Below are 13,313 nucleotides of genomic sequence, written 5' to 3'. Positions count from 1 at the left end.
GGCTCCGGATGCCACCAGGAGAGTAGTCAATCTGATTCATCATGCGGAGCGCACTGGGATGCCTTCTCTGCTCCTTTCTATAGATGCAGAGAAGGCGTTCGACCGCGTTCATTGGGGCTATATGAAGCTGGTCCTGCGGAGGTTTGGCTTCTCGGGTCCCATCTTATCGGCTATGCTCACCCTTTACACTTCCCCATCGGCCAGGGTTTTATCGGCTGGAGTCCTCTCCAAACCCTTTTCTATTACCAATGGCACTAGACAAGGTTGTCCATTGTCACCCCTTATATTCAACCTCCTCATAGAGCCATTAGCAGCTACATTCAGACAGAGCCCCTTGATTTCTGGTTTTAAAATTAATCGCTCGAATCATGTCGTCACACTATTTGCTGATGATGTGATTCTTAGTCTCACCAATCCGGTAATTTCCCTTCCTGCAGCCCACGAAATATTGCAAACCTTTAGCAAATTATCATACTACAAGGTTAATTACGGTAAATCAGTTATAATGGGTATGGGTGTCCACGCCACTGCACGTTCCCATCTACAATCTACTCTCCCATACACATGGTCCACGTCGCCTTTGTGTTACCTGGGCATAAACCTTACATTCCCGTCCGTTAACCTAGCTGCCTCTAACATAACGCCGCTGGTTTCTACTATCTCTGAGGATATTGTCAAACTTAAAAACGTGGAACTATCATGGACTGGCAGAATTGCTGCCTTCAAGATGGTCTGTTTGCCCAAAATACTGTATCTCTTTCGCACCCTCCCAGTTCCCATCCCCCTCAAACTCATTAAACCTCTTGTTTCCCTCTTACGCTCCTACGTCTGGCAAAAGAAAAGAGCGAGATGCTCTTATGCTCACATCATCCGCCACAGATCTGTCGGGGGGCTAGGCCTGCCCGACCTTTTAGACTACTACTATGCAGCCCATCTTGCACCACTACGACATTGGTTCTCCAAAACCTCGACTCTCCCATGGGTTCCTATAGAGGCAGCACTCGCCAAGGTAGAGTCTCTAGGCACTTTATTGCTGGCAGACAAATGGAAACAACTCCCCCTACATACTTTCCCTCTACCCATGCAGGCATCATTAATGTCTTGGAGAGTGTTGCTTCAACACCTCCCTGGCCCCCAACCGTCCGTTAGGGTACCAATCCCGCTTGCGGTCCTTGGCGTCCTCCTCCCTTGCGTTAATCTGTCTAAATTAACCTCGGCGGGTATTACCTCTGTCACAGAACTCTACCATGACGGTAATCTCAAATCGTTTGCGAGGCTCGTGCACGAATCTTCGTTACCCCCGCAAACTATTTTTATCTACAACAGCTTATCAAGCTTCCTGCGGAAGCATCCCCCACCGGACGTTTCCCTCTCATCTCAATTATGGCAATTCCTCACATACCCCAATTGCCCCCAGAAAGGCATTTCCATGTTCTATAACACCATCCAACATAAGGCTATATTCAGGAAATCGCCGCACATGGTCACTTGGGAAAGAGAACTCAAACGAGAGTTCTCGAACACACAATGGCAAGTAGCGATTCAAGCTACTTTTAAAGCATCCAAGTGTGTATCCCACTGGGAGCAGGCACAGAAACTCCTTACCCGTTGGTACTTAACACCATATCGTCTATCTAAAATTTACGATACCCAAAGCCCTCTCTGTTGGCGCAACTGCGACCAGGTGGGCACGATTGCTCATGTCTTTTGGCATTGTAGAGGATTGACCAGCTTCTGGGGAAGGATATTCGAAATTATCTCAGACACTACTGGTATACTTTGTAAACCGGATCCTGCCCTAGCACTCCTCTTCCTGGGCCTAGACACGTTTCCAGCCCACATGCGTATAGTTGTAGCACATATCTTGATCGCAGCCAGAACTATCATAGCGAGATGCTGGAAGCAACCTATTGCTCCATCACATTTGGAAGCATTGAAACAAGTTAACCTCCAATTCTCCCTAGAGCGGGCCTATGCCTTTTCGACCCTCACAGGCCCTAAGATCCACAGAGACTGGTCAATTTGGTCTAACAGCAGATATTTTATTCCCTCCTGCTGACATTCTTATAGACACTTAGTTTACTGTGTCGTTGTTTGTTTGTTATAACCCTGTTTTGCTTTTCCTGCTGACAGTTCTGGTAACAGTTAGTCCACGTTATGCATAATTCATGTCCTATGCTACCGCGACAGGTCAAATGTTTCTCCACCGTATACAATGCCTTTCATGATTTTGTGACATCCTGACTCCTCATGTATCCATTATCTCATGTTCCTTAACATTGTTCATTATGTTTTATTCTCTTGTATGTCTATTATGTATATTTCAATAAAAATTATTGAAAGTAAAGTGATTGAAAAAGGATCACCTTGTAAAACAACCCATTTAGCTTTTTAAATAGAAATGAAAGGCAAAACATTATGTATAGATATAAGAAAAACAGTATAAATACCTTTCTTTCCTTTCCCTCTGTTCTCAGCTGCAAAAGAACTAGAAGAAGCAGCAGTACACTGAACTTCTCAGCAAATGGCTGAGCGGGGTGGGGGATGTCAGGACAACTCTGATTATTGGAGGAGAGCACACTGAGTTCCCAGCATAGCTGGTGAACTGACCACGATGTGTTCTCCTGCTAAAAATGTATCAGGATGCAGAACAGTTGGAAGTAGGCTGGGATGGAAAGAGTGTTAGGCAGGCAGACAGTCAGTATGTACTACTAGTGCGTAATGCCCACATCTGAGACTGGAGGCTGCAAGACTTGTTTAGTGCAGAGTGACTTTACTAATCCAACCATTGTACCACGGTATGTTTTCACACATCCATATCTCCCTTCCCCTTTTTTTCTCCCCCCCCCCCCTCGTTTTTTTTCCTCTCTACTTGTCTATTCTCCAACTCTCCCACCTCTGCTTATCTAACTTTACTTTTTTCTAACTACATATTCCTTCTATACTTCCTTTACTTCTGAAAATTTAAAGAGGACAGATGGAGTGGGCCACCGGAGGTTGGATACGACTCATTATTACTACTGTCTCCATAATAGTGTAAATCTAAAATAGAACGAGTAATCATTATTACGAGTAGATAGTGGAGACATTTTGTGATACTTGTTACAAAATCATTATGTGCATGTATCTCTCCAAATTGTTCATTGCTGTTTGCCTATTTTTGTTCCTTGATATCTCTGTAAATGCCTGTCTATCTGTCTTTGCTTAAATAAAATATTTGAAAAAAAAAAATTATACAAAATACCAATTTATAAATATAAAAAATACAAGCAACGATAAAAAGCAAACAAAATGATTTATTTTTGAAAGAACATTGCAGAATAAACCAGAGCTATATAAATATACAATGACCCATTCACATCAGTGATTTCTGTACAGCACTGTGGAATATGTCAGAGCTATAAAAATGTATGATAATAATAGGTTATTGTGGTGGAGATAATACAGTGTAAGCTCTTCTGGAGAGATTGATGTAATTGTCTCAGTGTTCTTTGCACAGCTCTGTGGAATGTGGCAGAGCAATATAAATTTATATTGATAATAGTGTGTGAGTGTGATGAGGACACTATATTGATAATCAGTGGGAATTTAGACTGTGACTCACCTGGTACTGTTGGGGATTATCCCTGGTGTGGAGGAAAAATCGGGTATTAATCTTTTGGGGGCTCCAGGGTAGAGGTATGATCTTCCTCTGTGGAGTACCGGACCATGGTTTGTCATCGTAGAAACAACCAAGATTGTCATAGCAGTTTTCTGCACCTGGAAGGACACAGGTGACACTCAGCTCTATATAGATGACATACCCATCTAATGTATGTTATGGGGTTATCACATGTCACTAACACTTATACACAGGAGAAGGAATTAAATCTTATCCAAAGCTGATCTCTTTATTGTAGTCCTTTATGGTAAAAACTACAAATGCACTCATCTCTCATTATAACAAGTGTAATGGTACAGTGTGATGTAATTATAGCTAGGAGGCAGTATTGTGCCAATCTAAGAAATACTAACTGCCAAGACAAGGTGCCTGCCCCCCCTTCCCCCATGTGACACCTGTGAAGCACAATCAGCATACTCTCCTATCACCCATCGCCAACTCTCCCGGATTCTACAAACTGGCTGGACTGGATGCTGAGTCTATGTGGAAGAAGAGTGATGCCATTGTGTTAGAGAGGAAGAAACTCACAGGGAAAGAAGACACAGAGGATTGTCACACTGATAACCTTAAGGCTGCATTCACACTTGAGCGTAGCGTTTTAACGCTTTTTTACCGCGATTTTCAGGCGTTTTTTTCAGGCGTTTTTGGAGGAAGGAGTTGACATCTATCAAAAACGCTGGTAATCAGCCGAAAAAGAAGCTCATTTACTTTTTTCAGCTACAGGCGTTTTGCAAAACGCTCAGATGTGAACAGGGGCCATTTAAATGAATGGGGTTTTACTTGTTGGGCGTTTTGGAACGTTTTTTTTTAGCGTTTTTGGAGCTGGAAAACACTCAAAAACGCCCAGGTGTGAATGGAGCCTTAGGGGCTGATTAAAGCTGAACTCAAGAAAAGTGATTATTGATCATGTGTATTATTATTTGAATCTTGGTGTTCTTTGTGTATTTCTTCCAGATCTGTGCAGTAATCAGATTTTTCCTGTAATAAAGACTGCTCACTCCTGCTCTCTCTGTGCAGGATTACTGATCTTGTCTCCACCCCCTCCTGTAGTTTTCTGAAGGTAGCTTGTAGGGGATAGAGCCTGCTGGGCCCCTCCCACAGCTCTGCTCCCTTTACAGGCGATGTACAGCACAGCGATTATGTCACTGCTCCTTTTAGAAGATAACAACTAGGTTTGCAAAATCATGCAAAGTGCATGAGGAATAGTTAAGGCCTTGTTTAGACTTGTGCAAAAATGCACAGTTGAGCAGCGTTTTGCCACCCACCAACCGCCCCCTTAAGCTGCAATAGGCAATGGATGGGGATTTATTTATGCTGTGGACACAATGCTTTATGCCCCCAGGACAGTTGACACGACATGTAGCAATTGGCAAGCGGAGAGATAAACAAGACTTTTTTTTTGTGTTATTTTTCAGAATTACCTACTTTTCTATATATATATATATATATATATATATATATATATATATATATATACGTATATTAAAGGAATGACATTTCCTTTCTTTGGTGAGTTCTAAAGTGATACTTTCGATATACGTGGTCGTTTTGACCCACTAATTAGCCTGGTTTTCATGACCCCAAAATAACATTTCTAATTCGAACTGTGGCAAAGAATTTTTTTTATTTTTAATCACACTACAAAACATGACAATCCAAAAATAAAAAATAAGAACATTAAAAAACAAAGTAAAACATTTGTTATTTTAGAAGGAGAGGGAAAAGGAAAGAATTCATTCGGTCTATTTAAATTTTGGATTAAATATACATTTTTTTTCTAGTTATAAGTCTGCTTTACCAACTCTTGTATAAGGCTCCATTCAACTTTAATTGTTTTTGGCTTGTTTGCCTGACTACGTTCAACATTCAGAACTCCATTCTTTCTAATTATCCCTGTTCACACTTGTACGCTCATTTATCCTACACTCTACACCCAACGCTAAAAAAAAGTACATGATTCTTTTTTGCAGTATATGCTGGCATTTTTGCCCCATAGACTTCAATGGGTGCACCTGTAAACGGGCATCACAGGCGTCTAAAAAACATCGGAAAGTGGAACTATAGGCAATTTTTTTTTTTTCATTTTGAATAGTGTAAAAGAGGGTAATCCCTGTCAGATTTTCTTGCCTACCTCTGTCACACTGCTCCCCCACCCTGAAACACTGCTCCCCCCCTCTTACACACTTCCCCCACCACCCGACACACCGCTCCCCACCTCTGACACAGTGCTCCCCCACCCTGAAAAACTGCTCCCCCACCCTGACACACTGTTCCCCCTCCCTCTGACACACTTCTCCTTCCCCTCTGACACACTGCTCCCCCCCCCGACACACTGCTCCCCCCAACACACTGCTCTCTCCCCCTCTGACACACTGCTCCCCCAACCTGACACACTGCGAGTGATGCATCTCTGCTTCCCACACAGATTAAGATTGTCAATCATACCGGTGTACAGATTGGTATGTCATGTGAATGAGACCTAAAATTTGGGAAAAAACCAGAGTTAGACTTACCAGTAACTCAGTTTCTAGGACTCGTCCAGGACAGCATAGGAGAGACAGGCTCTACCTCCGGAGACAGGAAACACAAACAATCAGGTGAATAAAGGGCGGTCACCATCTCTCTTCCCCAGTCTTCTTACCCGAGAACTCCCCCGGAAACGGTTTCTAAAACAAGAAAAAAAATACTCGTCCAAGGATACAACTGCATATATGGAGGGAAACCCTGCTGTCCTGGACGACTCCTAGAAACTAAGTCTAACTTTGGGTTTTTTCCAGTCGTCTGTCCAGGACAGCATAGGAGAGGATCAACGAGAACTTACCAGATTAGGGGGGACTACCACATGGAGGACCTTTCTCCCAAGCGCTTGATCTTGCGCTGAGAGAAGGTCCAGTCTGTAATGTTTAATTAAGGTAGAGTAACTAGACCATGTTGCTGCTTGGCAAATTTGTTCTGGTGTCGCCCCAGCTCACTCCGCCCAAGAAGCAAATAATGCCCGCGTGGAGTGAGCCAACAGGGAAAAAGGGCATTCCTTTTTTAGGATTTTTTAGGCCTCCACAATTGCCTGTTTGATCCACCAAGCAATGTTGTTCTTTGAGGCTTGATGCCCCAATGTTTTATCAGAATGTAGAATAAACAGAGCATTTGATTTTCTAACGCCTTTGGAGAATTCTAAATAGCGCAAGACACAACCATTTCCATCCAAAAGGTGGAATTCTGTTTCTTTAGGATTAGTTAGAGATGCACAGAAGGAAGGTAAAACAATCTCTTGGGCCCTGTGGAACCTAGAGGCCACTTGAGGCAAGAATCCTGGATCTGTATGCATTATCAGTCTGTCCTCAAAAATCTGCAGAAATGGTTTCTTAATTGAAAGCGCCTGAAGTTCGCTAATGCGTCTGGCTGTAGAAATCGCAACCAAGAAGACCGTCTTGAGAATAACCCACTTCAAGGACAGGACTTCCCCTGCGAAAGCTTCATCCAAACTTGTAAAACGATTGCCAAATCCCATTTAGGTAGAATTTTAAACAGAACTGGTCTAATTCTGGCAAATCCCTTAAAGAACCTGCACACTAAGGGTTCCAGTGCCAGGGATTGCTCGAGAAATAGCGACAAGGCCGCTATCTGGACTTTTAATGTACTAATGGCCAGCCCTTTGTCCACTCCTTCCTGCAAAAACTCTAAGATGGCTGAGAACCCTGTCGCACGTTTTCTGGTGTCCACCCAGGAACAAAAAACTTTCTAACATTCCAACATTTTAAATAAATTGCTTGGGTTACTTTCTTCTTTCTAGATAGGATTGTGAGCAAAACTCTGTCTGAAAGCCCTTTCAATTTCAAGAGACTTTCCTCAGATACCAAGCTGACAATTTCAGACTCTGAACTTTTGGTAATTGGACAAAGCCCCTGAGCCAGCAGATCCCCCCTCTCGGGCAACATATGGGGAGGCACTGATCCCAGAGCTGAAAACCAAGGCCTTTTTGGCCAATACGGGACCACCAGGATCAAACTTTTTTAGGACTAGGGGAATAAGTTTGAATGGGGGAAAGGAGAAGCACAGGTGAAATATCCATTTCTGAGCCAGGGCGTCTATACCTTTGCCCTCCCCCCCGTCCTTTTCCAACGAGAAGTACATTGGAACCTTGTTGATCCACTTGCTGGTGAACAAATCCATGTCTGGGAGGCCCCACTTCTGAGTCACTAGCTGGAAGGCGCCCCTGTTCAGAGACCACTCTGATTCGTACACCTGATGGCGACTTAAGAAGTCTGCCAGACAATTATCATCCCTGAGGTGGACTGCGGAGATCGAGCTCAGATTTGCTTCTGCCCAGACGAAAATGGCACCTGCCAGCTGAATTAAGGAAGAGTACCGTGCCCCTCCTTGTCTGTTGACATATGGCACTGCCACTATGCTGTCCGAGAGGACTTGCACATGGTGACCACTCAGATCTTTGGTGAATGCCTTCAGGTCTTCCCAAATCACCTGCAATTCCCTCTAATTGGTCGATCTTAGAGACTCTGCCCTGGACCAGGACCCCTGGGTCACTTTTGTTCCCCAGTAGGCTCCCCATCCCGAAGCACTGGCATCCGTGGTAATAGGGGCCGACACCAGGAAGGACCATTGAAGACCCTTCAAGAGGTTCTCCTCGCTCCTCCACTACCAAAGTGTCCGCTTGGTCTTCTGGGATAGGCAAAAGGTTTCGTACAATGACTGTTTTCTTCCGTCCCAAACTTTTACACCTCAGATCACCCCGATATCTGCACCTTCACACCTTAGATCAGTCCCAGTTCCAGTACCTTCACACCTCAGATCAGCCCCAATTAATTCAACATCACATTTCAGATCAACCTCGATTCCAGCACCTTCTTACCTCAAATCAGTCCAATTCCCGCACCTTCACACCTCAGATCAGCCCCAATTCCAGCACCTTCACACCTCAGATCAGCCCCAATTCATGTAACAACACACCTCAGATCACCCTCAATTCATGCAACATCACACCTCAGACCTTCCTCACTTCCAGCACCTTCACACCTCAGATCAACCCCAATTCATGCATCTTCACACCTTGGGTCAGCCCCAATTCCTGCACCTTCACACCTCAGATTAGCCCCAATTCATGCAACATTACACCTCAGTTTAACCAAATTCATGCAACATCACACCTCAGATCACCATATTTCCTGCATCTTCACACCTCAGATCAGCCCCAGTTCATGCAACATTAAACCTCAGAGCCCCAATTCCTGCACCTTCACACCTCAGATCAGTCCAATTCCTGCACCTTCATACCTCAGATCAGCCCCAATTCATGCATCATTACACCTCAGAACAGCCCCAATTTATGCATCATCCCACCTCAGATCCGCCTCAATTCCAGCACCTTCACACCTCAGATCAGCACCAATTCATGCCACATTACACCTCAGATCCGCCCAAATTCATGCACCTTCACATCTCAGGTCAGCACCAATTCCTGCACCTTCACATCTCAGATTAGCTCCAATTCATGCAACATCACACCTCAGTTTAGCCCAATTCATGCAAAATCACACCTCAGATCACCACATTTCCTGCACCTTCACCCCTCAGATCAGCCCCCATTCCTGCACCTTCACACATCACATCAGTCCCGATTCCTGCACCTTCACACATCAGATCAGCCCCAATTCCTGCACCTTCACACCTCAGATCAGCCCCAATTTCTGCACCTTCACACCTCAGATCACCCCAATTCCAGCACCTTCACACCTCAGATCAGATCCAACTCCTGCACCTTCACATTTCAGATCAGCCCCAATTGCTGCACCTTCACCCCTCAGGTAAGCCCTAATTCATGCATTATCACACTTCAAATCAGATCCAATTCCTGCATCTTCACTCATCAAATCAGTCTCACTGCCTGCACCTCTAATTTAGAATTTCCCAACAGCTTTTAAATACCATTCCAAAGTAAGAAAAGGCATTCAACCCAACACTAGAGCCAGATCCAGCATGTTTGATAGGGGTGCAAGAAACAGATGTCAAGGGGGCAGAGGATGGGAGGTCAGCAGGGCACAGGATAGGCCTAGCAGTTTGTAAGGCAAAGTACAATGGCCAGCAAGGCAGAGGATGGGAGTTTGGCAGGAAAGTATACAGGGGTCAGCAGGGCAGAGGACAGGGGTCAGTAGGGTGGAAAACAGGGTTTCGCGAGGTGGACAACAGGGGTTAACATGGCAGAGGACAGGGGTCAGTAGGGCAGAGTACAGCCGGTCAGCAGGTCAGTGTATAGGGGTCAGCAGGGCAATGTACCAAGGTTAGCAGGGCAGAGGATGGGGTCAACAGGGCAGTGAACAGGGGTCAGGAGGGTGGAAGACAGAGGTCAGCAGGGCAGAGAATGGGGTTTAGCAGGGAAGTGTACAGGGGTCAGCAGGGCATAGAACAGGGGTCAGCAGATCATCGAACAGGGGTCAGCAGGGCACAGACCCCGGGTCAGCAGGGCATATAACACAGGTCAGAAGGGCATAGAATGAGGTCAGCAGGGCATATAATAAGGTCAGCAGGGCATAGGACAGGGGTCAGTACGGAAGAGGATGGTGTCAACAGGTCAGAATACAGGGTGGGAAGGGTATAGGATGGAATCAGCAGGGCATAGGATAGGTTTAGAGAACAGGGTCAGGAGGGCATAAGAGGGGGTCAGGAAGGTATAGAATGGGGGGTCAGCAGGGCATAGGACAGGGGTCAGTAGGGGAGAGCATTTGGGTAACCAGGAGGACATAGGACAGGGGGTCAGTAGGGCAGAGCATTTTGGTCAGCATGGCATAGGGCAGGGGTCAGTAGGGCAGAGCATTGTGTCAGCAGGGCATAGGACAGGGGTCAGTAGGGCAAATGGTGGGGTCACTGCTGGCAGGGCACTCAGCAGAGCTCCACCTCCCCACACTGCACACAGCTGAGATCAGATTTTTTTACAGATACAACCTCCATTTGCACGTAGCTGGCTGTTGCAGCTGTGCTGGATTTCCATGTGAAGTTTCCACATGTCAGAATTGCAACAGCCAGCTACACACAGTGAAGATGGAGGTAGTGTATGTAAAAGAATCCAATCTCAGCTGGAGAGGACCAGTCAAATAATTATATAATAAATACTGGCTGGGGGGGGGGGGGGGAGGGTTAATAAATTGCAGCCCAGTTAAAGTCAGCTGACAGCTGTTTAACTCAAAGGGTCTGTGCAACCAAGTTGATGTTTCTCTTATAGATGGAGTCACCCCTTGGAATCATATAATGTATATCTTGGGGATTCAAGAAACAAAATACTACCAACCAGAATTCCCAGCTCTTTTCTCATCACTCTGGGCGTCATGGGTGCCCCCATCCCCTCTCATCCTACAGGGTGTTCCCCTTTACCGCTATGTGTTCCAGCTCCGCATGTAATATTCTCTATAACATTAAACACATATATGGTAACAATTATGTAACATATACTATACCATATTAGTATAATCCAGCAGAGATGGTGAGAACTCCTCATAATGGGCACAAAAGGTTTCAGACCAGAGAACTCAGTGCAGGAATAGTGAGAGCCCTTCATATTGGAAACAGATGGTGTGTAGAGCTGGGAGCTTACACGGGGATAGTGGGAACTCCTTATAATGAGCACAGCTGGTGTGTAGACCTGGGAACTCAGAGCAAGGATGGTGGGAACCCCTCATAATAGGCACAGCAGATGTACAGACCCAGGACATAGAGCAGGTTTATTGCTAGTAATAATAAAGTAGTCCTCACCTTTTACTGTCTCACTTGATAATGAGTACATGACCAAAATTGTAAGAATTTTAGACAGGAACATATTGCACAAGGATTTGTAATTCTATCCCTGGTCTGAATTTCTGAAAAGAAGAAAAGGAACACGCTTATATATCCAGATAGAAATTTTTTATATACCGGTATTTGTAATAGAGTGTTAGAGCAGCTGAACACACAGTAGAAGTACATATAAGAGAGCTTGTTGAATGTAAAAAAAAAATGTAAGTCTGTTTGGCCAGTCCTGTCATCCAGGCAGCCATGCCAGACAGCAACATTAAGTTAGTGACCTCCCTTTTCTCCACTGCAGTTATCAATTATGCTAGGTCACTGATCCACCCCCAGCTAGCTGATTGGACAGAGAAAGAGCCGACCGCATTTATGAGTATCACAGGGTATTTTATTTCTCACAAGTCTTCAGCCCTTCCATACTGGACATTATAGGATTCTCAAATGAAGACTGATTTACGTACTTCTACCAGCTGTATTTTGAATACATTTTATAAAGTTTAGGAAATACAAAACTGGAATAAATGAGGAACTTTTATATCTGCCCAGAGTCAAACTATAGATAATGCACAGGAAATATTGCATTGTAACAGTGAAAATCAAGTATTAAAGGCATTTCACCCTTATTAGTGAAAAGAGCACCTGTCTAAGGTGAGTGTTCACAGCCTGGAAGAAAAAGAGCACCTGTCTATTTTGTTTATAGCTTTGAGCGTTAACATTGTGCATACAATATTGAAATTTTTCATGTCAATTATTTATTTAAAAAAGAGGCAATGAAATTAAATGAAAGCAATTATGTATTCTCAGTAAATACACACCATGACATCTTATCTGTTAGTCCTACATAAATCAAAGTAGCAAACAAACAAGACAAGTATTTTCTGTCACCGGATATAAAATTAATCTCAGTGATGATAGATTGCTTTTTCTGCACTAATGGCAGGGTATAGTACTTAACGACAACTAAAGTAATGTGATATGCATTGTATGTACCAAAACCTCTTACCTAAACCCTGTTTTCACTTGTGTTCTGTCTAAGTGCTGCTGATCTCCTGAAGTCTTTTTGCAGTCACTTCCTCTCTACATGCAATCCAGTGATGGCTGAATGACTCTTCTCAGGGTGAGGTTACTGATGATGACCCATGTCTGCTTAATGTGCTTTGAAACAGCCACTTGTGGTCTATTATCAGACAGGGTGACGATGTAGAAGCACATTAGGGAGAAAGGGACAAAGTGTTGTCACCATATAATAGGAAGTGCCCAAATGTACCTTCATGGTAGGATCATTGGACTGCTTCTATTCACGATCTACACCTCCTCCCATCTATTCGCCGTCGACATCCACATTTATTTCTCTACCCCTCAGTGCACTCCTTCAGTCTGCTCATGTATCACTAATTTAGTAATAGACATATCAGTCTGGATGTCGCACCACTTCCTCATACTTAGTTTATCCTAAACCGAGCTCATAATTTTTCCTCCCCCATGTGCCCCTTCCCCTGATCTCTCAACATTGACCGACTATTGACTAACCAATGACACCACAGAGCTCCTAATTCGCTCTCTGGTCATCTCTCGCCTCGACTACCCCAACTCCCTCCTCATTGAATTACCTTTACATAGGCTATCCCCCCTTCAGTCCATTATGAATGCTGCTGCCAGGCTCATCCACCTTACCAACCGCTCAGTGTTTTTTAGCCCATGAAATGTGAACACATCTTCACTGCATTTACTAAGCTCAGCCAACACTCTTTTTGGTAACTCACTCCAATGTGTTCTGTCTAAGTTTCTCTCCTCCACTGCTCCAAATGTGGCTGTGTTTTCCCTTTTCTACTCCATGATTACATATGGCCAGGGGAATGCAGTG

General features: G+C 44.4%; 1 protein-coding gene across 2 annotated transcripts in view; it reads right to left on the bottom strand.

Moving 5' to 3' along the window:
* The window catches only part of LOC309564635 (pancreatic lipase-related protein 2-like), an 86,809-nt gene that overhangs the window by 72,099 nt on the left and 1,397 nt on the right, over positions 1-13,313 (bottom strand). For both annotated transcript variants that reach the window (XM_082269296.1, XM_082269295.1), the window contains exons 2-3: positions 11,420-11,523; positions 3,605-3,759 (exon numbers count right to left, since the gene is read on the bottom strand). In XM_082269296.1, coding sequence (XP_082125422.1) covers positions 3,605-3,759; positions 11,420-11,483 — 219 coding nt within the window. In that variant the 5' untranslated portion in view covers positions 11,484-11,523. The remainder of the gene's footprint in view (positions 1-3,604; positions 3,760-11,419; positions 11,524-13,313) is intronic.

This window comes from Pelophylax lessonae, assembly GCF_965119305.1.
Source record: "Pelophylax lessonae genome assembly, chromosome: 9".
Taxonomy (NCBI): domain Eukaryota; kingdom Metazoa; phylum Chordata; class Amphibia; order Anura; family Ranidae; genus Pelophylax; species Pelophylax lessonae.
This window is presented reverse-complemented; position numbering and strand designations above follow the sequence as displayed.